This window comes from Micrasema longulum, unplaced genomic scaffold (genome assembly GCF_059751315.1).
Source record: "Micrasema longulum isolate JH-2025_06_02 unplaced genomic scaffold, ASM5975131v1 h1tg002966l, whole genome shotgun sequence".
In the NCBI taxonomy this organism is placed as follows: Eukaryota; Metazoa; Arthropoda; class Insecta; order Trichoptera; family Brachycentridae; genus Micrasema; species Micrasema longulum.
The window spans coordinates 42,852-66,099 of NW_028280079.1; the positions used below are offsets into that span (position 1 = coordinate 42,852).

At 33.3% G+C, this 23,248-nt stretch overlaps 1 protein-coding gene across 8 annotated transcripts in view; it reads right to left on the reverse strand.

The window, feature by feature from the left end:
• The window catches only part of cic (Putative transcription factor capicua), a 62,515-nt gene that overhangs the window by 8,141 nt on the left and 31,126 nt on the right, over nucleotides 1-23,248 (reverse strand). For 6 of the 8 annotated variants that reach the window (XM_088241570.1, XM_088241574.1, XM_088241577.1 and 3 more), the window contains 17 exons: nucleotides 22,794-22,889; nucleotides 21,993-22,110; nucleotides 20,304-20,453; nucleotides 17,243-17,424; nucleotides 14,630-14,809; nucleotides 14,205-14,309; nucleotides 12,447-12,590; nucleotides 10,381-10,649; nucleotides 9,464-9,840; nucleotides 8,704-8,862; nucleotides 8,455-8,536; nucleotides 6,850-7,085; nucleotides 5,929-6,229; nucleotides 2,106-2,245; nucleotides 1,196-1,393; nucleotides 653-828; nucleotides 6-129 (listed from right to left, as the gene is read on the reverse strand). In XM_088241570.1, coding sequence (XP_088097696.1) covers nucleotides 6-129; nucleotides 653-828; nucleotides 1,196-1,393; nucleotides 2,106-2,245; nucleotides 5,929-6,229; nucleotides 6,850-7,085; nucleotides 8,455-8,536; nucleotides 8,704-8,862; nucleotides 9,464-9,840; nucleotides 10,381-10,649; nucleotides 12,447-12,590; nucleotides 14,205-14,309; nucleotides 14,630-14,809; nucleotides 17,243-17,424; nucleotides 20,304-20,453; nucleotides 21,993-22,110; nucleotides 22,794-22,889 — 3,037 coding nt within the window. The remainder of the gene's footprint in view (nucleotides 1-5; nucleotides 130-652; nucleotides 829-1,195; nucleotides 1,394-2,105; nucleotides 2,246-5,928; nucleotides 6,230-6,849; nucleotides 7,086-8,454; nucleotides 8,537-8,703; nucleotides 8,863-9,463; nucleotides 9,841-10,380; nucleotides 10,650-12,446; nucleotides 12,591-14,204; nucleotides 14,310-14,629; nucleotides 14,810-17,242; nucleotides 17,425-20,303; nucleotides 20,454-21,992; nucleotides 22,111-22,793; nucleotides 22,890-23,248) is intronic. The other 2 variants (XM_088241578.1, XM_088241576.1) reach the window with 2 other exon arrangements.

A 23,248-nucleotide genomic window follows, 5' to 3' on the forward strand; every position in this document is an offset into this window, starting at 1 on the left:
GTTACCTGTCGGAGTGCCGTGATCTGTTGGGGTAGCGTTGGGTTGCGCCAACTTCTGCAGCCTTTGTCGCACTTCGCGAATTTTCAGCTGCAGAGACGTTTTGTTTGGAAAAATATCCATATGGTTTGCCTGAAAAGGGAATATCAACCAAACATTTACTTGTGAGTAAAGTACAACAAAACATTACATAACATCATCAGCCTATTAACGATTTTGAACACTTTTGAGTTAAATACAACACAAAATTAAGAGATGAAACATACAGACACAACAGAATTCCACCAGCTATCAGCTAAAGGGAGATCAAGTTAATTTTTAGCGAAAAGTTTGTGCACATAATAAGTACACAAACATGGAACAAAAGTCCGATATTAAAACGCTCATAAACATAAACATGGCAGTTTGAGCCTAGTAAAGGGCTCACTTCATTGGGTTTAGACTTTGAAACAGTTTAGGTAATTCCCTGCAGTCCTTAATTTGCTATATAAGTGTTGGGTTTGATTCCTAGCAATATTTTGGCGTCTCTGGATTGACATCTGCAGTATAAAACTGATCGTCCTTTCCTTCATGTAACGAATGATCGAGATACACAGCAATTGGTGTACCTGTACAGTCACATATGCATAATTAAGAAGAATTTCTTGTGGAGTACCTGAAACTTGGTGGTGGCTTGCGTGGAGGGAAACATGCCGTGTTCCCGGAACAGCAGAATGACGAGCTGGCGACGCTGCTCCAGAACCTTCCGGTGCCCGATCTCCCCTCGTCCTCCTGTCCCTCCCCCCGGAGTGCATGGAGATATTCCACCCCCGAGATCATCATGAGATTCAACTAAAATTATTATTTTATCAATAACCGTAGCTAACACTATTTCAATACTAATAAGTTTTGTTCTAAAAATACAAATTATTGGAAAAAATGTAAGGAATCATTAGATTTGTCTATTTTCATTTGAGTGAATTCATTATGTATGACAAATTTGACTAACTTTCATTCTAATAAATTAACAAGTCTGAAATTATTAGATTAAGCACATTTGAGCAAAAATGAAAAAATAATTATATTGTACTAAATGGGCATGCACTTCATATGGGCAAATAAGCAGTGCCCACTACCCACCTTAATTAAAAATCAATTAATCAAAATAACAATACTTTTTATGAAGACAAAGCAAGCAACGGGTAAAATTAATATTTACCTTGAGAAACATAGTCCATCATGCGACTTCTATATGCTTCAGCGTTGAAGTCTGGCCCAAAGAAGGTAGAACCAAATAGTTCTTTGTTGGCCGATTTAGGCCCGTGACTAGATTGAGGGGTACTGGTGACACTACTATTCACACTGCTTCCTTCACCAATCTCCACTCCGTATGTTGGGGTGCCTTCTTCGTCATTTCCTGTTACATAATTATAAAGAGAGGTCTCAGCAAATTGTCCGTACAAGGTTAGTACAGAATAAATGCATAAAATAAAAAATACCGAATAATTCAAATAATAAAATAACAAATGGCATACACATGAAATCAGAGATAAAACTACCTATAAGAAATAAACATAGTTTTGAAACTCACTGTGGGTTTTAAGGTTTTAAAATAATTGCATGATAAGTAATTCGAGGACATAAAAAAAAGTAGAAAACCTAAAAATATTTTAAAACATATTTTTTAAAAACAATTTTGATAATATATTATGTATACGTGAAATTAAATAATAATATTTATTCTTAAGATTGTTAACGAAGTTAAAAAAACAAGAACCTAACAACTTTTGCTAAGAGTTCTTTTATATTTGGGCAAATTATCTATTCAATTCTGAACTATCCTGAACGCCAAAACATAAAATGTGCAGGAGAGCGATTTTTTTCTACAGACAGACAAAATACAAGTTTGATAAGTTTTGCCAGTGTTTTACAAAAACCACCCCTGAGATATCTTCTTGTGGCAAGTAAAACATAATTTAGGTAAGTAATATGAAAAATTGCATTTGATGCCAGTTTTGTGGTAAAATATAATGAAAAAAGTTTCCTAATACTACAATGCATTATGAACAGCATGGATTTCCGATTTTGGTAGACAATATAAATATTTAATGAAAGTAAATCAAACTGACCTTTGAGTCTTCCATGTTTATTTCTCATATTATAAACTTGTGGACTGCTTGGCACTGCTATGGAACTAGGACTACAAGTGTCCGGCTTAAATCTGGGTAATGTGCTGAATTTCTTATCGAAGTTGACTGTTTCTAATACCCTAAAATATAACAACATACATATTAAAATTTAGTAAATATGTACTATGAAAAACATTATTTAAACATTTGGGAAAACATGAAAAATACATAAATGCTTTTATACCTTACTCGAGAAATAATGTTTACTTAATTACTTTACACTTTAATTTACATTTATTTACAATTGTTTTGTTTGCATTTTAGTACATTTCTTATTACATATTATAAATAATTATGTTGATTAAATCAAAAAATCACACATATGCATGGCTCGTACGTGCCTGTGTTTTATTAACTAACTTTGTTTAATTCGACTTGTTTAGTTTGCTGACCGGGTTTGAAATCCAGTTGGCGAAGTATTAAAAACCATGAACTTTAAAGTTATTTGATAACAATAATTTACCAAATGCACATGCATATTAATTTGTGGAAATAATCACCAATCTTTTATTTGCGTTTAAAAAAGTCACACGACAAAGTTAAATTAAATCAAAATATAAATTTTAAAAACATAAATGTGATAATTTATTTTCTTGTAAATATTGGTGGTGGAAGCCTATTTGACTTTAAACGCAAAATTAGGAAATACTACGATTCTGACCTTCAGACCAGCCCTAATCGCTTTCGAAAGGGATGGTCTAAAAGTCACGAAAAAGTCAATAAGATATTGTTTTAAATTGAAAATTACAACCAGAATTATCTTCTTTTTTTTAAAAAAGAGAATACAATTCTATAAAAAAAGGTTTCAACTAAAGTATTTCAATAATTATTTTTTTTTTAAAGTATTACTGAAGGCATAATTTTAAGTAGAAATAAAGGAAAATGTCACAAAAATGTATGTGATTTAAAATGCTTGTATTTTTTTCAAAAACAAAAAATTAAAATTTGGCCGCGGCCACTTTTATGTTAAATGTTTTATCTTAAAATTATTACAATAAATTTTTGTTCAAATCCATCTCATTCTAACGCATTAAAAATAGTATTTCGCTCTCGTCCTCTCAAACGATACAAAGAATGGTCTGAGTTAGCTTAAGTGGTTGTATTTATTTTTATTTTATTTACTATTATATTATATACACAAAATTACACATTTATACAAATTTGCTTTGACTGACTAACTGATCTAACAAGGGTTATTTACCTCATTCTTAGACAGACAAAAATATAAGTAAAAAATAACAGTAATCAATACACAAAAAAAAGGTTTAATAAATAAAGTAGACATAGTAACAATATAGTTAAAAACATAGTAAAATATGTAGTAAAAGAAACCGTAATAAACATATTTAAAAAACCTATTAAAATACATAGTAAAAACAAAAATACAAAGTAAAAGAAATAGGTAATAAAAAAATATGTAAGTATATATTATAGTAAAAAAACATTTTAAAAACATAGCAAAAATAATGAGGATCTCTAAAAATTCAATCAACAAAAAATAAAAAACAAATGAAAAGAATCACTGGGACAAACATTTTTAGTAGATATGTAAGTAAATAAAAAAAACCATATTAAACACACAGTAGTTAAGTTTTGCAATCTATCGACTCCGTTTGATAACAGTTGTCACCGGAGTTTGCTGTGTCCATTCTCTTATTTCCTCACCCACTACAAAGTCAAACCGCGGCAAATTAATTATTATACATTTATTCTAGAAATGAAGTATTTTGCTGTTTTTGATACTAGTGAGGCGCCACGATTTATATCCATAGAGCTGAATAATGGGTGCTATGCAGGCGTTATATAGGCGGCATTTGATTTTTACTAAGTGAATATCAGATCTCCAGACAGCTTTCATACTATTTAATGCAGCACTTGCTATTCCAAGTCACAATCCCAGCTTTTTTGAAAACTCCCATTTTCCATAACACATAATTTTAGATACTTGAAACTTTCAACTCTTTCGATGATTTGGTTTGATAGCAATACAACACTAGCTGATATTTGTTAACATTGGTACTATTTATTTCATTATTCCACATTTAGATAAATAACTCTATTTACATAAAAAATGATTTATCTGTACTTTTTTTCACAACAGTTGCAGTGCAATGAATATATTTTTTTCATAACACGCGATGTGTATATTTCTGCATGGTATCGAATCTTAATATGATGAAAGTCCGTTAGAAAAAGAAGGCGCGTAAACCTTTGCAATATTTTATATTCTATAATATTAATTATGTATTAAAATGAAAAATGCGTTGTTACTTAATAATGTCTATGTGCTTAAATAGAAATAGGATGTTATAATAGAAAAATTGAAAACGAGTCAATTTTTAACTGAATCTTTATATGATTTTATTTTTAAAAATACATACATTTTTTGTAATTAAATGTGAAAACTCGATAAAGAACGAGCATAGAACTTAAGTTTAGAAGGTATAAGTATTTAAATGATTAGGGTAATCCAATTTTATTCTGAGTTAGAAATAATTAATTTGCCAAGTAAGTATCTATGTGACTGTGTGTGTTCAAAAATTGCAATTGTATGCGTTAGTAATCTGGAACCATTTTGACGAAAAAAATTCCCACGCGCGGGTGATGTGCCCTTAAGTGTCTAATTTTGACATTTTACGAAATATTGACATGTAGTTGACGCATGTTTAGGAGGAATAAAGTCTTAACATCAATAAATTACAATGCAGAAAGTTAAAAAATTTGGCAAAATAAATATTTTTTGATATTATACACACAATATGAAAAGGAGATAGTTTAAACAGTTATCATAAAAGTGTGAAACGGTCCGCGATGCAATGACAGTTGAAAATTTGTGGTGTCATACTAAAAAAAGTGATACCATATAAATAAAATTTCCCAATATTTAGGGAAAAAATCGTTATATGCATTTTATGCAAATTCAAATTTTTATTTTCCTGTTTTTAAGGTTAAGTACCTAGATAAAAATCTTTATGCATGTATTTTTTTAAATTCAATAAAAAATAACATATTGCAGTTTTGTTTGAAAAAAAAACTAAATATTTTTAATTATATCATTGGTAAATATGAATAATACCCAATTATGACAGTTTTTACAATTTTTCTGGAGTAAATTTAGTATAGTCTCGTACAATAATCATATTTTAATGAAATTTAATTTTTTCCATACATTTTTCATTTCCTAACTTTTTGTTTTTTTAAGTACTTTTTTTGTTGCTCCCTTGAAAAACGTAAAACAGGGGTTTTACTGTATATTATATCAGCTTGGATTTCTAATATTTTTTAGGACTTTTTAATGTATTTTTTCCAATATTCTCTAAAAATTAATAGGTATCAAGATAGCGCTTGTTAGGCAATTTGACTTATTCACTAGTGGCATTTTAGTCAATTAACCTTTCCACCGTCGATTTTAACTTTGTAATATTTCTATAGGAGTTTAAATATTAAAATAAAATATATGCCAATCTTGATGACAATAATTTAGTTGCACTAAAAAAAAGATAAAATTTAAAAAAATATAAAGTGAAGTAATTGTCGCATTTTTGTAAAAATGGACAAAATGAGGTGCATTTCAAAATTAAGATATGATAACCCGTTTTGACCATTTTGACAAAAACGCAATAATAATAATTTAATTTTAAACGTTCTTCAACTAAGTGTTTTGTGGGGCAAAAACCAGTACCTACTCAACATTTAGTAATACTAAAATATTTACTTATGGGTAGTTATCGGATTGAGAATGTTTAAAAGAAGCATCTCTTACTTATCGCGGCCATCGGACATGGATTTTTTCGAGAGATTCTTCTTTATTGATGGACTGCTAAGGACACCAGAGTGTCCATCTGTCCCAGGCTTAGGAGACAGCAGGCTACTGAGACTGCTGTTGCTGGAGGCGATGGACGGAGACTTCAGGGTCTGCAGGCCGCTCCCCACGGGCGTCAGGTTGGGCGTGGAGGTCTGTATAAACACCTGCGGTAGTGAAGTTTGGATGCTCAGGGGACCGCAGTTTGTGCTGGTTGCCTGAGTGAATGTTGACGATGTGGAATCACTGCATGATGACACAGCTGTAAATAAATATATTTTACTATTATTTATTGTAAATAAACAAACAAATTTAGTTTTTGATATACACTGGAATCTCATTTTATAGATTTTTTTACATGGTTTCAAAATAATACAGTCCAAAAATAAAATTAAAAAAATATTTGAACATTGATTTAACAATGCGTAATATGTAGCAATTATTAGTTGTTGGAAATGCCCTACATCGCTCTTTTACTTACTTGGAGTATAATATATTTGTCATCATCATCATTACCTTTCTGCACCCAATGGTGCATAGGGCACTGCATTGGTACACCTATCGCAGTGTATCTTGATCACTTTTGTTACATGGAGGTAAGACGATTAGTCTTACGCTTCAGGTTCCAGTCCAGTGACTACGAAATATTCTAGTGTAAAGACACCTTTTTAAATAAATATTTCAAGTCAACCATGTCGGGAATCGAACTCGAGACCTCTTGTATGGTAGGCTAACGGGCTGACCACTACACCACGAGGCCGATAATATACAATGATAGTGAATAATCTTTCATACGATTTTTCCAAAAGTATTTTGACATCATGTTATAAAATTAAGGTACAGTACGTCATTGGCTGCAGTTAGCTAAGAAATATATCCGACCCATACTAAGTCTCCTTTGGAGAGGCGCTCTGCCTAGCTGGGCAGGCGTGGGAGCCAACTGGAAAGGCTGGGGGCGCACGGGAGGCTCCTCGGGGGGTAGAGGGCGGTGCGCCCCGGCGGGGGGCGCAGACAGGGGGGCTCCGCGGGGGGGTGGCGAGCTCGAGGGGGGCTGCATGCGCGGGGACAGCAGCGCCCGCTGCATGCTCACCGTGTGATGGAGACCATCGTCTGCCCTCCTTGAAATATAAAATCATACGATGCATCTGTATCCGACAAAGAAACAGTCATGTTAAGTATGTGTATCTGATATTCGAAAATCATTAAATACATCATTATGTATTTGACCTCTTTAAAATAACACATAAATTACCTATCAGCTCTAACTTTAAAACATCATGTACAGAATATAACTGTATCTAACCTTAAAATATAATGTACAGTTTTTTATATATCTAACCTTAAAATATAACTTAGAGTACAATACTGTATCTAACCTTAAAACATCAAGTATTACTGTATTTAACCTCTAAATATCATTCAAAGTAAAATGAATACTGCACCTAACCTTAAAATATCAAGTACATCAAGTATTACTGTATTCTTACTAACTCTAAATATTGTATAAAGTAAATTCTTAAAGTAATAATACGCCACCCGCTTATAGTCACCCATATGGACTAAAACCCTTCTATGATTATCAACCACATTTATTTTAGCTACAGTTTACACTAATACAATGGGCCGTAAGTACTCAGGTCAAGAATTGCAAGCCCAAACCGAAACCGTCCGTTACACGTTTGTTGTCAAACCAAACCTAAAATTTGGAACAATTTTGTTCTATGCAAAAGGGCGTCTCTTTAAGCGGGTAGCAAATTATTACTCTGAGAAAATTAATGTATCTAACCATAAAATATCACATACAGTACATTACTGCATTTAACCTTAAAATATCATGCACAGTGTATTACTGTTTATAACATTAAAATATCAACAACAACAAACCATCACGCCGTTTCCCCGTAGGGGTAGGCAGAGAGGATAGAACGCCATAACACTCTATCTTGGTATACAGACCTCGCTTCCTCTACATTCATACGTCTTCTTATGCACGCACGCCGATTATTCCTACTTTTGACATGTCCATCTTCAAGTATTTGATGGACTTGATCGTGCCATGTCTTTCTCGGTCTTCCTCGTTTTCTGCATCCATCAACATTTGCATCGTAGATCCTTTTAGTCATTCTTTCGCTGTCCATTCGCTCTACATGTTCAAACCAACGCAGCACCCCTTTCTTGATTCTGTCAATAATGCATGTCTCAGCCTTACACACTTCACGGATCTCGACATTTGTGCACCTATCATACATCGTTTTACCACACATTCGCCTGAGGGATCGCATATTACTCTTTCTATTCTTAAAATATCATGTATGTACATTACATTATTTTATCTAATCTTGAAATATCATATAAAGCACCTATCTGTATCTAAACTAAAAAAATCATACCATGCAAGATCGTGAAATAAAACAAAGTACATATTTATCTTTATCTAACCAATAGACTACATGACAAAACATAACAATAGGGTATTGGGAAACTTACAATAATGCCGTTCTATTTTGATTTGCTTGAGAAACAATCACAGATTGTCCAGTGGAAACCGGTACTCTTGTGGTGCCAGCATCTGAAATTTATAATGTATATCTCAGCATACTACATAAATGAATTCATCGAGAGTGAATAAAAATTAGGGCAAATTAAAATTATCACGAACGCTTTTTAAATAAAAAATTAGGATTTTTTTACAGGAGAAACAAAGTAAAAGAAAATATTTATTAAGTTTTTAAATACCTGTATGGACTGGAAGGTAGACATTTTGGACACGAACAAAGTGCACTCCGTCGTTTCCAGAAACATTGACATCACTTGACATTGTTTGAGGAGTTGTCTTTATTAAGAGATTCGTGTATGTATTCGTATTTGGATCAGACAAAAATAAAGTTAGAGGGGCTGAAAAGAAAAAAAAATACATATTAGACTCTACATCTTCATATTATGTAATCAAAAGGGACTCCTCATATAATATAGCGAGTTTTAATAGAACATCTGAATACAGATAGAATTGGCGGATACTATTAAAAATATTTACATAAAGCATGCAGATGTATTAACATTGTAGCCCTCAAATAATTCAGTCATTAGTTTAATCCCTCACAATTCAGATCCAGTCCAGGAACTATGAAGTATCTTTAAATAAATAGTCCATTTGTAATTTTGATTTCATATAAAATGTAACTGGGTCCACTTTATAAATGGACAACGGTCCGTCAATAAATAAATTACAGTGAAAATTACTTTGTAAAAAAATATTCCTCGTCGACCATGCCGGGAATCGAACCTGTGACCTCAGACATGGTAGGCAAATACTCTAACCACGAGGCTGACTAATCTCTACTCCTTCAATTTCCTTTTCTGAAATACTAACCTGGAATTATCCATTGAGTCTAAAACACTCGTCCTGGGCTTTTGTTGTATTTCACACTCAACAGTATTTTTCATTTCGCCCAGATAAAAATAATAATAAAAACAAAAATGGGTTAGTATAACTTACTTGTATTATTTCCAGATGTAGTTCTCACTGGTTTCACGAGAGTAACCATTGGACTTTTAAGAACGGATCCCCCGATAGTTTGGTTATTATTTGCAGCACTCAGCGATAAACTTTGAGGCGTGATCTTAATTTGCGCGGCGGACGATGTTTTAACTTGGTTCAGAGTCGTCGTCGACCACTGCCTTCCGTTCTCCGTGGCTGTGACTATGTTCACAAATGTTGCGTTAGTCTGTGACTGCGGGACGGAGGGAGATACAGTGAATGTTTGTTGGGTTTGGGGCATCGACTTGAAGGCCCCTCCTGTTGGGTGGAAGGCTGACACGCCAGATGGACTAGACACAGTAAGCGAAGCCAGAACACTGTCAGTAGAGCCAACTCTATTAACAACCAAACACAGTATTTATTAGTACGGACATCAGATAGATTTTCTCACCAGAAAGACAAAGCTACTTAATGTATATCAAAGTGGTTAGCATAGTAAGTTGATAGTGAGTTTATTGTTTTATATCATATTATAGACACTGACGTATAAAAGACAAGAGATTTAGCAAATTTTGCGCTGGTCTTAACAATAAAAAAGGAGATAGCAAATCATAAAACACATGTGAACATTTGTGTGAGAGATATAAATATCTCATATTTCTGAACAACTTGTTACCATAGTTACGACACTGACTGTCCATGTTATTCCTTATGCTCTTAAAATTGTGAAAAAAAGATTTAAGAAGTTATAATGCATAAATTTCTTAAAAATGTTGGCCAAATATATTGAAAATGTTAAAAATACATTTTTTTAAGTGCTATAAATAAGAAAATATAAATTTTACACTAACTGACTATATTGTTACTTTCCTTATAAAGGTTTCAAAGCTATTGTAATATGCTATGTAGTAATATAAATAAAATTTCCAAATCACCTGGCTTTGATTGGTTTTGGTCTCCTTGTATGATCGGCTCCCGTAGTAGTGCTGTACCCAGGTAATGAGCTATTGAACTTTTCCTGTTTGGAAGTCATATCTGAAATGCTCCGAGACATGGCGTTATGATCTAACGAAGGTAGATCTGTAGTGTGAGAGTTGACCGTTATTGATTCAGAGTTTTGGCTCTCGGAATCGGAATCTGTCACCTTTTCGCCACATTTGAGATCAATTTCAACAGGAGCCTGCTGCGAATCTTCACAAATAACCTAAAAGAAAACAATTAAAATTCATATAACAACTAATTCATACGCCCATATCTTTTTTTGCTGACGATACAAGGTTGTTTGCCAACCCAACAATAAGCCACCAGCAAATCCAAGATAACCCTTATCAGATTTTTGAATGGACGAAAGAATGGCTCTAACGCTTAACCCTGAGAAATGCACTTTCCTGCACATTGGCTCCAGAAATCCGAAAATAATATATACCGTGGATGGAAATCAAGTGCAAGCAGTAACGTCACAAAAAGATCTCGGAGTTGTGATTACTTGTGATCTTAAATGGGAATCACATATTATCGAAATTGTCAAACGAACCAAACCAGACCCTCTTATACTTAATAAGGAAAACATTCGCTCACATCACCCAAGATTTGTTTTTTAAAATTTTAAAAACATATGTTCGTCCACTCCTGGAGTATGCCTAGCAAATTTGGAGTCCTTATTTTAAAAAAGACGGAGTTGTTGGCGGAAGTCCAGAGAAGAGCAACTAAAATGGTAGTTTCTCTAAGAAATAAATCATATGAGGACCGCTTAAGGGAGCTCGGGTTAAGTTCACTGGAAGAGCGGAGGCAGCGTGGTGACTTAATTGAAACATTCAAAATCTTAATTGAGCAATACGATGTACCCAAGTTGAAATCAATGTTCGCTATGAATGAAAACCGCCATCTCAGAGGACATTCATTGAAACTTAACACTACCTCTTTCTCATCCAACCCCAGGAAGAACTTCTTGACGAACCGAGTTGTGGAAAAATGGAATGGTGCTAGTTCAGTTAATGTGTTCATAAACCGCCTAGATGCACACATCAATTTATAATGTTTAATAACCATGTGCACTTGATATACACGCATCAGCTTAATAGCTGCTATTGTATTATTATTAATAATAATAATACAAGTTTCAATAATAATTAATTTCATTACATATTTTCAATGCGGAGTATTTTTTTCAATAACCTGGATTTTTTACAGAGCATTCATTTTTATAAATCTGATATCTCTACCATCGAATAGCATCAGTATAAAATGTTTTATATTACAACATATTGATTTATTTTTATTGCCTTTCCTTTTTATTTACTTGTTACTGTGTATTCGCTTAATTTGAATAAGGCGGGTAATGTTAAGCATGTAATGCTTCTTTATTTGAAATCTAATATATTAAAACCATCTTTTTACATTTTGCAAGGGAGCAACTAAAAAAAGTGTAAATCTGACAATGCTCAAGTGAGGAAATGAAAAATGTATAGAAAAAAGGGACATGAAAATCTCAGTGAAAAGTGGGAAAACGTAAATTGAAGAAAGTAAAAATGAGGTTTTACTGTAAATTAAAACATTTGACAAATATTCAAAATGTTCGGGGTAATGCTGGCATAGGCGGTTATGAGCTGTCAAAACATTATCTCTCATTAAGGAAATGACAGCTTTAGCCGTCAGTCCAAAAGACATAGGTAGTGAAAAGATGGAAGTGAAACTAAAATAATTATATGGTAGGAGATATTGTGTCCCTATAAAAAAACAGTAAGCAACAAAAGTCTTATATAAATAAATATTTTAGCGGACCAACTTGCAGAAATTTATGTCTGTCGGAAGAGCTAACTCTACCTTAAAAAACTCAAACTCTCTTTGGAAATTTATCCTTATTACGTTTCTGAGGGAGTTTCGGTTCTCTTACAGTTTTAATAAACATTATTTCAACTAATTGGATTATTTGTATAGAGGAACTAATTTTTGTAACAACACTTACTCAGCTAAAAGTAAGAATATATTAAATAGCCCATACCATTTGATCATCATCACTCAGGGTATCATGGAGATTGCTGTGTGGAGATGGCAGATCCAGGGCGTTGTATGAGGATATAGTTAGGGGAATGTTATCTGTACCGGGAAGTACGGGATTACCACCTTCCAAGGGGGTTCGAGGACTCTGAAAACATTTGCAAATATTACATGTGAGATATTATAAATATTTGCTTCTTCACAATCGAGAATAAAACATATTGAATGATTATAATCTAATATAACTAAGAAAGATAGATTTTAATAGGTCTCACCTAATTTAACCCTTTTTCTACAAATGCCATCCTACTATGGCAGCTAAAAATATTTTGTGCATTGGCATTTGTTATTTCAGATCGCCAAAGTATTTTTTGATTGATTTAAATATCGATGATTTGCAACAGATAGTCTCTAGAATGTATGATGTATGCCTGGAGAGCGAATTGGTGATGAACGAAAGTAAGTCAAAAGTGATGGTATTTGAAAGGGATAGTGAGATTACTGACTGCATAATAAATCTAAACAACGAATGTCTCGAACAAGTAAAAGAATTTGTGGGAAGTATGTTTTCAAGAGATGGAAAAGTAGAAAAAGATGTTGAAAGGAGAGTGAATGCGGGCAACAAAATGAACGGACCACTAAGCACAGTAATTGCTTATAAGAACATGTCAATCGAAGCTAAACTGGCAGCGCACAACGGAGTTTTAGCCCCAACACTTATGTATGGAAGTGAAACATGGAACTGGCAGAAGAAGGATGAAAGCCGAGTGAACGCGGTTGAAATGCGATCTCTTAGACGAATGTGTGGGAAATCAATGTATGACAGGGTTACGAATTATGAAATCAGGCGAGAGTGTAAATCTGAGTCAAGTATAATTGATAAGAATAAGAAAGGGTCTCTGAGATGGTTTGGTCACGTAGAACGAATGGACGACGAAAGAATGGTAAAACAAGTATATATGGCGAAAATAAACGGTAACGTGAGACGAGGACGACCAAGGAAGACGTGGCATGATCAGATAAACCAAAATCTTAAGTCTGGTCATGTCAAAAGCAGACAGAACTGAAGGGCATGTATGACAAGATGTATGAATGTGGAAGAAGCTAAGAATGTATGCCAGGATAGACGTGTGCGGTCCATTCTCTGGCTGGCGTGATGGTGGTAGTAGTAGTAGTAAATATCGATGATGAGGTAGATGATGATATGATGAAGTGAACACATATCTGATTATCGTAGGCAACTAAAATGGCTCAAAATTAGACAGCGGAGAGACTATCACTCCCTCTTGTTTCTGTTCACTGTGCTTCATGGTCCAAACACTCCTATATACCTCCATGAAAAATTTAAACGCTTATTAGTTCACGGTTTACCTCTGTGTTCTAATTCTCAAAACACCTTTTTAATTCCCATTCACAATTCATCTTTCTTCTCTAACTGATAAGGTGCAGCTGATGATGCAGCTCGACTGTGGAATCATCTTCCATCCAATATCAAAGATGTCTCTATAATATCTTCATTTAAATCACGTCTAAAGAAATATCTCCTTTCTCTTCCTTAATCTATCCTCCTTTTCTTTTTCCTTTTGAATACTACTACTGATTTGAGGATTTTTTTTTTCTATTGAAAATGCTTTGAAATTTAAATTAAATCAATAAAACTTGAATTTTATTGGTTGGTTGGAAGAAATGGCCATTTGGCAATAAGCCCAGCCCGCCAATAAAAAATTAAAATTATGTACAAAAAATTAGATAGATTGATTACCTGAGGTGTTGAACTGTTACAGGGATCTCTGCCACTAGAAGATTTACGTCTATCTTTATTGCACCATTTCCACTCTGGATGTGCTTTGAAGTGAGCCTCTTTTACCTGTAATATAAAAAAGGGGTTTTTATTATGCAAATTGCATTTTCAATGTGAAATACTTAACTGGTTTGCAGTTATGCCAGCTTTAGCCATTAAAATCATGTCTCTCTTTAGAAAATGACGGCTATAGCCTACGTGTCATAATATCTCACAAACAATAACAGCGCTATCCAGCAGAATAAGGCGGTACTTTATATCTTATTCACGGCGTATCAATGATAAATAGCTTCGGCTTAAATGGTTCCACTAAAAGTTCACTGTAAAGAAAATCTGCCACATCGATGATTCGACAGTAAGTTATAGATTTTAAAAAATATAGTTACCTCGCTGGCTAGATCATGGTACTTTTGTTTGTTTTCAGGGTCGAGAGCATACCACCATTCTCCCAAAATTTTACTGACTGTCCTATTGTCCTGGTTTGGGTGACGTTGATGTACGAGGGCACGGTGGCGTTTGGAAAATATCATAAATGCATTCATCGGTCGGCGAATGCGAGCATTTTTCTGTAAGACAGAACAAAACATAACATTTAAATTAATATTTAGAAAATATCACTAACACTTTAAATCATTGACAGGTCTTGAATAATAAACTCACGGTGCGTTTCACTTAAATGATGACACAGAAACGTGAAAGCAGCCACTATTTGATGGCAACTAAGTTAACTATTGTATTTTGAAAACTTCAACTTTGCAAGAGAGCTGAGCTGAAGACGCATAAATTTAGCTTCCTTATTTATATTTCAGAATTTATAACACTTCCTGTGAATCGTATGACATTGACACTTTTAAAAGACTTAAATCGGTTGTCCTTAAAAGTTAATAGTTTCAAACATACAATAGTTTTAGTAGCTGCCATTGAGATTACAGCCCATGCATAAGGGGTTTGGAAATCTGCCATTATTTTGTTTGGCTCTGATGAAAACATCAATCATGCATTTGCTGTCAAACCAAAAAAATGATTGGCTGTCAGCAGACTAAAAAAACGTTTTTATTCAAAACAATACAGCAATATAGCGTCTCTATACACCGGCAAAGCACACAATTTATCTTTATAGTTTAAATGAGTTGATAAATATCAAACGTCAGTATTTCCACCCAATATATTTTTTAATATTTGTTCTAGAAATTGCAGAAAAAAAATATGATCATTTCAGTACTGTTCAAATTAAAACATGTCCTCATTATTACAATAAAACACTGTCAAAAAACTCTGTTTCAATTCAGAAGCTCGTAGGTCCACGTGGACACTGTGGTGGATCATTGTGGACATACCTGCGTTTGATATTTATCAACTCAAATGCATTATATTGAAACAGGCAATTGACGACACGATTATAATAAAGTATTGTTTACACGTGGACAATACAATATATAGGACAATATTGTCTTGTCCTACGCAGGACAGAATGCTGGGACAACACAAAAAAACCACACACGACAACAGGCCGCAGTTCACATGTGATAGCTGCAAAAATGAATACACAACGGTGTTTATTACGAGCGGGTCCACAAAAAAAAAAGATTATTTTATACCAAGATTTATTGGAATTGTTAAAGAACAAGCTAAATAACAAAAAGTATTTTTTTCTGCTGCCATTTTGGGCAGAAAAAATGCACAGGAGCGAAAAGCACTTATTGAACAAATCGATATTGTCATATGGTCCTGTCCACGTGTGTTTTGTTATATTACGTGAAAAACTTTGCTTCGGCCGTTACTTTTCTGAAATTCGAGACCTTAATGTAAAAAAACTGGTTATACGTTAATGATTCAAAGTATTATCCATCGTTAGCCACTAATTTCATTCATCTTTCAGGCAGCGTACGAATCCCGTGTTGAAAAAAAAATGGCCATCTTTTGAAGCAATCCACGAATCGATCCATTTTTTTAATTCTTCATAAGAACGGAAATGCTGGTCAAGTAGTCTGTGTGCCATTGATCAAAACAAGTGATATTCAGAGGGAACAAAGTCTGGAGAATACGGCGGCTGGGATAGGACTTCCCACTTCAACATTTCCAAGTATGTCTTGACCACATTCGCAACATGGGGTTAAGCATTGTCATGCTGCAAAATCACTTTATCATGTTTCTAGTTGTATTGCGGCTATTTGTCTTTCAATGCTCGGTTAAAACGCATTAATTGCATTCGATAATGATTGCCTGTGATTGTTTCCCTTGGTTTTAACAGCTCATAATACACTACGCCGAGCTGGTCTCACCAAATACAGAGCATGATCTTATCGACCATACCGCGCAACAATCGATAAAAATGGGTAGTCAAATACACATTTCTTAAACTGTTGTAGCCAAGCCAACCCTGGAGAAACTTGGTCGTGTAGAGCCAAGGATAATAGCCGCACTCTTTCATGTAAAGATATCTCAGAAATTTCTTTTGGGCTTTCTCTATCATACATAAGAGAGTATTTAGTTCATGTGATATCATGATCATGAAAATAACGTACCTTAATTTTCAGGAGACAAGTCCTCCCATCGACGGGTGATACAAAACTTTTAATTTTGGATTTTCTCTATAATAAGAGAGTACTTCAGTTAATGCGGCCCATATTGAAAATCCTCGCAAACTGACCTTTTCAATTGAGAATAACTTTATGATTCGACTAATGTTTCTATGAAGTTATGTTGATAGATGGCCAAGTTTATTGCACAACGTGTATGATCTATTTGTTTTAACCACTACTTACCGCTATAGCCATCTACAGGAAAACGGCGGAAGCAAAGTTATAAGCCTAATATAAAAACCTTTTTTTATTTTCAAATGTTTAATTTATGCGTTGTTATTTTTTAATTAAAGCCATAAATTGTGAACTGAAGTATGCTTGCTGATGTTTGAAATAAAATATCTCAGGGTCGCACTCGGGCATCATAAAATGCCTTTAAATATAATTGTATATGGCAAATGAACGATATTACTTTACCTTGCCTTCTTCGATCTGTTGACTCGTACCGAGGGCTGAAAGGGAATGACTTCTTCTTTTGTTGGCACTAATGGTGGCAGCGCTCGCAAGGTCGGAGGGGGTGAGGGGCTCCCCGCTGGTGGAGGGGGTGGTGAGGGGGCTGGGAGGCATAGCCTCGCACTCAAACACATCATCATCTTCATCTGTGAAGCAATTTTTTTTGAACTTAACAATTTTGCACATTAAAGAAAACCTGTCAATCACGTGTTCTACTGAATTACTAATTGGGCCATGGTAAAATTGATTGTAATATAATTTTTTAATTACATAAAACTGTTTTACAGTTCTGAAACTGAAACAATATTTTTACAATTAATATTCTATGAGTTTATTTTGAGGTATTTCATTAAAAGCATTCCTTTTTTTACTGTTTAAATGGCAATCATACAATTAAGGTGGACGTTTTTGCCAGTGTCAAATTAAGTGTTTAATTACATAATTATCATATTGACAAACAATAAAGTTAGTTAATAAAATAAAATATTTCTAAGCCTAATAAATATTTCAATTTGAGTTGGAAGGGAAGTTTTTAGTTCGATCAAACATTCTAGGAATTTGTCTCTACTATGATGTCCTGACCACGTTTACAAAATGAAGAGGTTCCACATTTTATTTTAAAGAGATGGGCCATGAGCAAACAATGGCCAGATCTCAAACGACAAACAGTTGAAATCATATATCTATTTACGGAAAGGTCCTAGTAACTAAATGAAAAATATAGGTGTACGGTTTAGTTAGCCAAACACGGCTTTATCAAACCATGACGGGCCAAACAAAGATGAGAAATATAAAACCCGACAGTTTAAATCTGTGGTGTATGGTATATATGTGATAACTCTATATAATTAGATTTTTTTTGTTATGTAAACTTTTATTAATATTTTCATTTTATTCATAAATGATAACTCCAGCACTACAGCAAGTCACAGTTTTAATTTGCTTCAAAAGAGATATGTCTATATACAATACATATATATATTATATCGTGGGTATACTGGCAAAAAGATTTAACTCTCAAATCCCTGTTTTGAGAAATCAAGCATTTAAGTTTTGTTCCAATTTTACTCTTTAACATCTTATTTAAATATATGCAGTAAGATGTTTAAGGCTCATTTAAGAACATGTTTTTGATTTTTCCGTTTCTTAATTTTATATTAAGTAAATATCAAGTTATTTAAAGCTTTTAGCCTGAATAAAATACCGGGTATACGGCTTTACCTTAAATTTATTTTTAAAACTACATATATGTGAAATTTAATATGACTTAGTGTATTTTGCCAGTTTGAAGAGCGTTAAAACTTTACAAAACTGCATAATTAAGTCAAATCCACATATTTTAGAGTTAACGTTTTTTGCTAGTATACCCACGATATATGTATATATACTGTCTTTCCTCTTCAAAATTTTAAACAATTTTATTGATAGTCCATATCTCTTGGAGCGTATTTCAATCAATTGTCCCGTAAAGTCAACACGACAAGTTAATTTTTTTAATAATTTATTGCCCGAAAAAAATTATGTTATTTGTCAGTGTAATAAGTTTATATTCCTTTAATTATGTTTATTTTATTATGATATCAAAATTTTGAATTGGTCAACTATATTATGAAAATCCCTCTCCTACACTCCTCCACTCTATTTATATACAAGAGCTATTTTTTTCTCATGTCTTATATAATATATTATTTTTCTCTTTACTGTGTAACATGTTCTCTCATTATATTTGCGAAAAACTTTAACTGAATGTATGTACTATTTTTTTATATTTTGTATTCTTATATAACAACTGTTGTTTTTCCTTAATAAATAAAAATAAAAATAAAAAAATAAATTAGTTTGTATTTGGTACAAGCATGATAAAATATACTCCTGTAAAAACTTACTTTTGGATTTATCATGTATATACCCTAAGATGGGGTGAATCACAACTAAGGGGTGGTAAGAAACAGGTTTTAGTAAAACTTCAAATTTTGATTTAGGCGACTCACAATAAAATTATTGTAGACTTTCCTGTTGTATCCTTTGGATGGCCAACATTAAAATAATACTTCTAAAAGCAATTTCCTGCTCTTTTCGCTATAATTGTATTTACTATAAGAAGTCGGTGGTTTTATGTTGGTGAATAATTCAATGGAATGTAACAAATTATTACTTTCATCCATTTATTAGATTAACATCTACAAATTATAAAATCGGATTTACACTAAATGATGAGAGGTGATGTTTGATTTTTTATGAATTTAGGGTGAGTAAAAAAACGACTAGGGGGTGAATAAAAATGAAATGTAGGATGAAAAAAAACATTAATTTTTAAAGAGATAATTTTTTTTTTTTAACTATTTTCTTTTGAAATATATTTTTTTTGAGTTAGTCCAAATGTTTTTAGACAAAAGAAATGCCTAGACTTTCATATTCCTTTCTCTAAAATGTTCTCCATCCCTGTTGTAATTTGTTAATATTTTTTTATGATTATCAAAATATCTTTAAATATTTCCATTCACACCATATGGCGTTGCTATTGACCCATTTTAAGAGGTGAAAAGCAACAAGCCATATTTTATAATAAAACATTAAGAAAGACTCATGTGAGAGCGATATGCTGAATAAAAACAGAAGTCCAAGTAGGTGTACGGTTTTTTATGTTATGAAATTAAAAATCTGTTCAAAAACAAAAAAAAATAAACATTTGAATGTTAAATTTGTTTCTATTCACCCCATATTACAGTACCAAAAACCAGATATATAGTTTTATATCATCCGTTGATGGGAGGAGTACTCTTTCCTCATATTTTGAGTTTTAGGTAATAATAGCCAGAAACAAACAAAACAATATTTATAAATGCTAAGAGGAAGCAAAACAATACTGCAGAAAATTAAATAGAACAGAGAATGGGAGGAGTGTTCTCCTGAGCCTATAGTCGCGTTCTTTAAATATAATAAATGTTTGTAACACTAATAAAAAAGGTTATATTTTATAATAGTAATGATTGGTATTCTTGGTAGTAGGAGAGAAGATATTTACCAGGCATATCGTCCTCTATTTTAACGTGACAGGGGGTATCTGGGGAGGGTGCGGATGGGGGTGGCGAGGGCGGCGGGGAGCCCACCCCTCCCCTGCCCAGTATGGGCACTAGGCTCTGCCAAGGAAACACTGTCCGCCCTGTATTACTTACTGGAACAAAACATCACATATTATATTTAATTTATTCTTGTACAATTTTTGGATTCATTTTTAAAAATAAAAATTAGTGTTCCCTCACTGTGGTGTTCCGGCCGAGAGAAACATTTTACATGATTTTGAAACATGCCCTAAATACATATTAGACAAAATTTTACTATTGACTTTTATTCAATAAGTAAAACTAAAAATAAAAACACTTTTTTACCTGTTTGGCCTGATCCACTCATCAATCCGTGCGCAACCTACCTTCATTATCAACTTCTTGATAGCAATTTTAAAGTGAGAGTACTTACTTACTAATTGCCTTTATGGACAATGGAAGTAGGTTGTACACGTTAATCGAGAAGTAGACCAATCCTCTTTGACCGTAAGTCATGTTTATTTTAAATTGCTTTTGCAGCATCAGGGTGGAGTGTCTAGTAGCCCTAATATTTGTGCTTTGTGACATATCGCGGGGAAAGTATTATAACTTGGTAATTTAATAATCAGCATTTGTGAGTTACTCCTCCATGAATGCTACAAATAGACAAGTCATGCATTCTAATCATGATAATATGATTTGAATGAATCACGACTTCAATTTGTTGCAACAGAAAGGGAAAACATTTTGAGAAGGGAATGTGGAAGTCTAGGAATTTACAGGGTTTATGACTTGTCATTGGCTGGTTGAAGTGGCCACTTTACACACTGTGTAACATCCACCATTCTGCTTATGTTTAAACATCCACATTTCCTCAACTTTTTGTGAAGTAAAAGAGCTGAAACCTTTATCATGTGGGTGAGATTCTGTTTTCCCTCTCTGTTGCAAGAAATTTAGATCTAAATAACTCCCTAGGGAGGAAATCCAGCCTGTCTGCAAACATTCGGACACACTAAAAACATTGTTGGATCACAACTTGTTTATTTATAACATTCATGAAGGAAGATGCAAATATGTGTTTTAGTGGGTAACTCAAAAATGCTGATTTTGAAGTTACCTAGTTGCGGTAATTATCCCACGATATAGCAATTAATGTAAGAAAAAGAGTAATGGAAATTCTAGCAATGCCTTTTTAAGGACTCCAGTGATAACCCTCACTTGATTTCGGCTGAGGTTTATCAGGTCGAAAGCAAACCTTTGAGAGTACCCCTTCATAAGTTCCTTTGCGTGGTGCAGACCAGGTACTTTTTGCCAGAGCATTATACGCTACTTCCGGGCCTATGACCTAAGTTCAGTACGAGTAGCACATTTGGGCAACCCGCAGTAGGGCGAATCAAGCCACGGGATGAGAAGTATCTCTCTAGTATTGCTGCACATTATTCTCCTTGCTCCGGATAATTCCCCATTCCGGTCCACAATACACAACAAATGTGACTTTATGGTGCCCGGGGAATTTTCGTAAAGGTAAACACGGAGAAATGCGGGAATGTCTCATAAAAATAAAGATACCCATTAAATTGAAAATATCATTGATGCATACCAGCAGTAAATATAATGATATTAGATATCAGTGATTCATATCCTTCAAACCCTGACGGAATGTGACTTACCAATAATGGTTGAATGTGGTGTAGTTGGAGTGTGTGGCTGAGGTGGTGGCAACACAGGCAGGAGTTGACTAGGGTGTACTATCACTGCACTTCCCACCATATTGCTTATACTGTTACGCTGCAAAACGTAACGTCGCATTCAAATACATACTTCAAATAAAGGCCATTAATCTTAGTAAGGAAATTAAATTTGAATTTGCCTATTTTCAATGAGTTGTAAATAACTCACTATTAGAAATTGGAAATCAAGTTGGGGTGGAGTGGGGATCGAACCTCGGACCTCTGATCCGTGAGTCTGCAACACTAGCCACGGGACCACAACCCGATTTGTTTGGAAAATGTATCAAAATTCAATCCAAAATAGCATTTTAAATTAAACACACAAAAAGGTCAATTATATTGCACTTGCCTTGGTTTGAGACAATAATTTATCATTTATGATTTGTTTTTCTACTTATTTTTTTCAGTTTTGAAGCACGCGGTGGCGTGCGGTATTTTTATGTTAACATTTATTTCAAGAATTTTTTTAACATAAAACCAGGGTTTATGAAAATTGTAAAAAATGATATTTGTAGTGAATATTTGTATGAAGAAAAATTAGACCTGAACATTTGAGCGTAAAAAGCGGGAAAATGTAAAATTGAGGAATGTAAAAATGAGGTTTTACCTCAGAGTAAAAATGCGTCAACCTATAGCATATTTGCAATCTTTCTCCCATAAAATTAAAAAATTAACAGATTTTTTCACCTATGAACCAATATGACTTAAATATAGAAATAGGTAGTAATGAAAGTTTCTTACAAAAAATACCTGTTCACTTGAATCACCAACAGTTCTGCTTAATACAGTCTGCGTGTCTCCTGATGTTCTGATTAATGTGGCAGTTTTATCCTGAAACTAAGTATTTATAGTATATATTAACTCGTATGATAGGATAATATTTTTTAAATGCTTTAAATTGTAATAAAAAATTGTCGAAAAATTCCAATGTATTGGTTTTTGTCAATATATATTTTTGCACTTTTATTTAAATATAAAAAAAAAACTATTACATAAACGAAAATAAAAATCCCAGGCATTTTATTTTAAATTTAAATAAAGGCTTACTGGAAGAATAGGATAGATATCAAAAAAAAAAAGTGCTAATATTAAAACACATTTTTTTTGTCAATAAAAATGAGAAAATTAATAATAGAAAAATTTGCTATTCATTAAAAAAATTTGCTATTTAAATCTGCTTTTTTTATCCATGATTT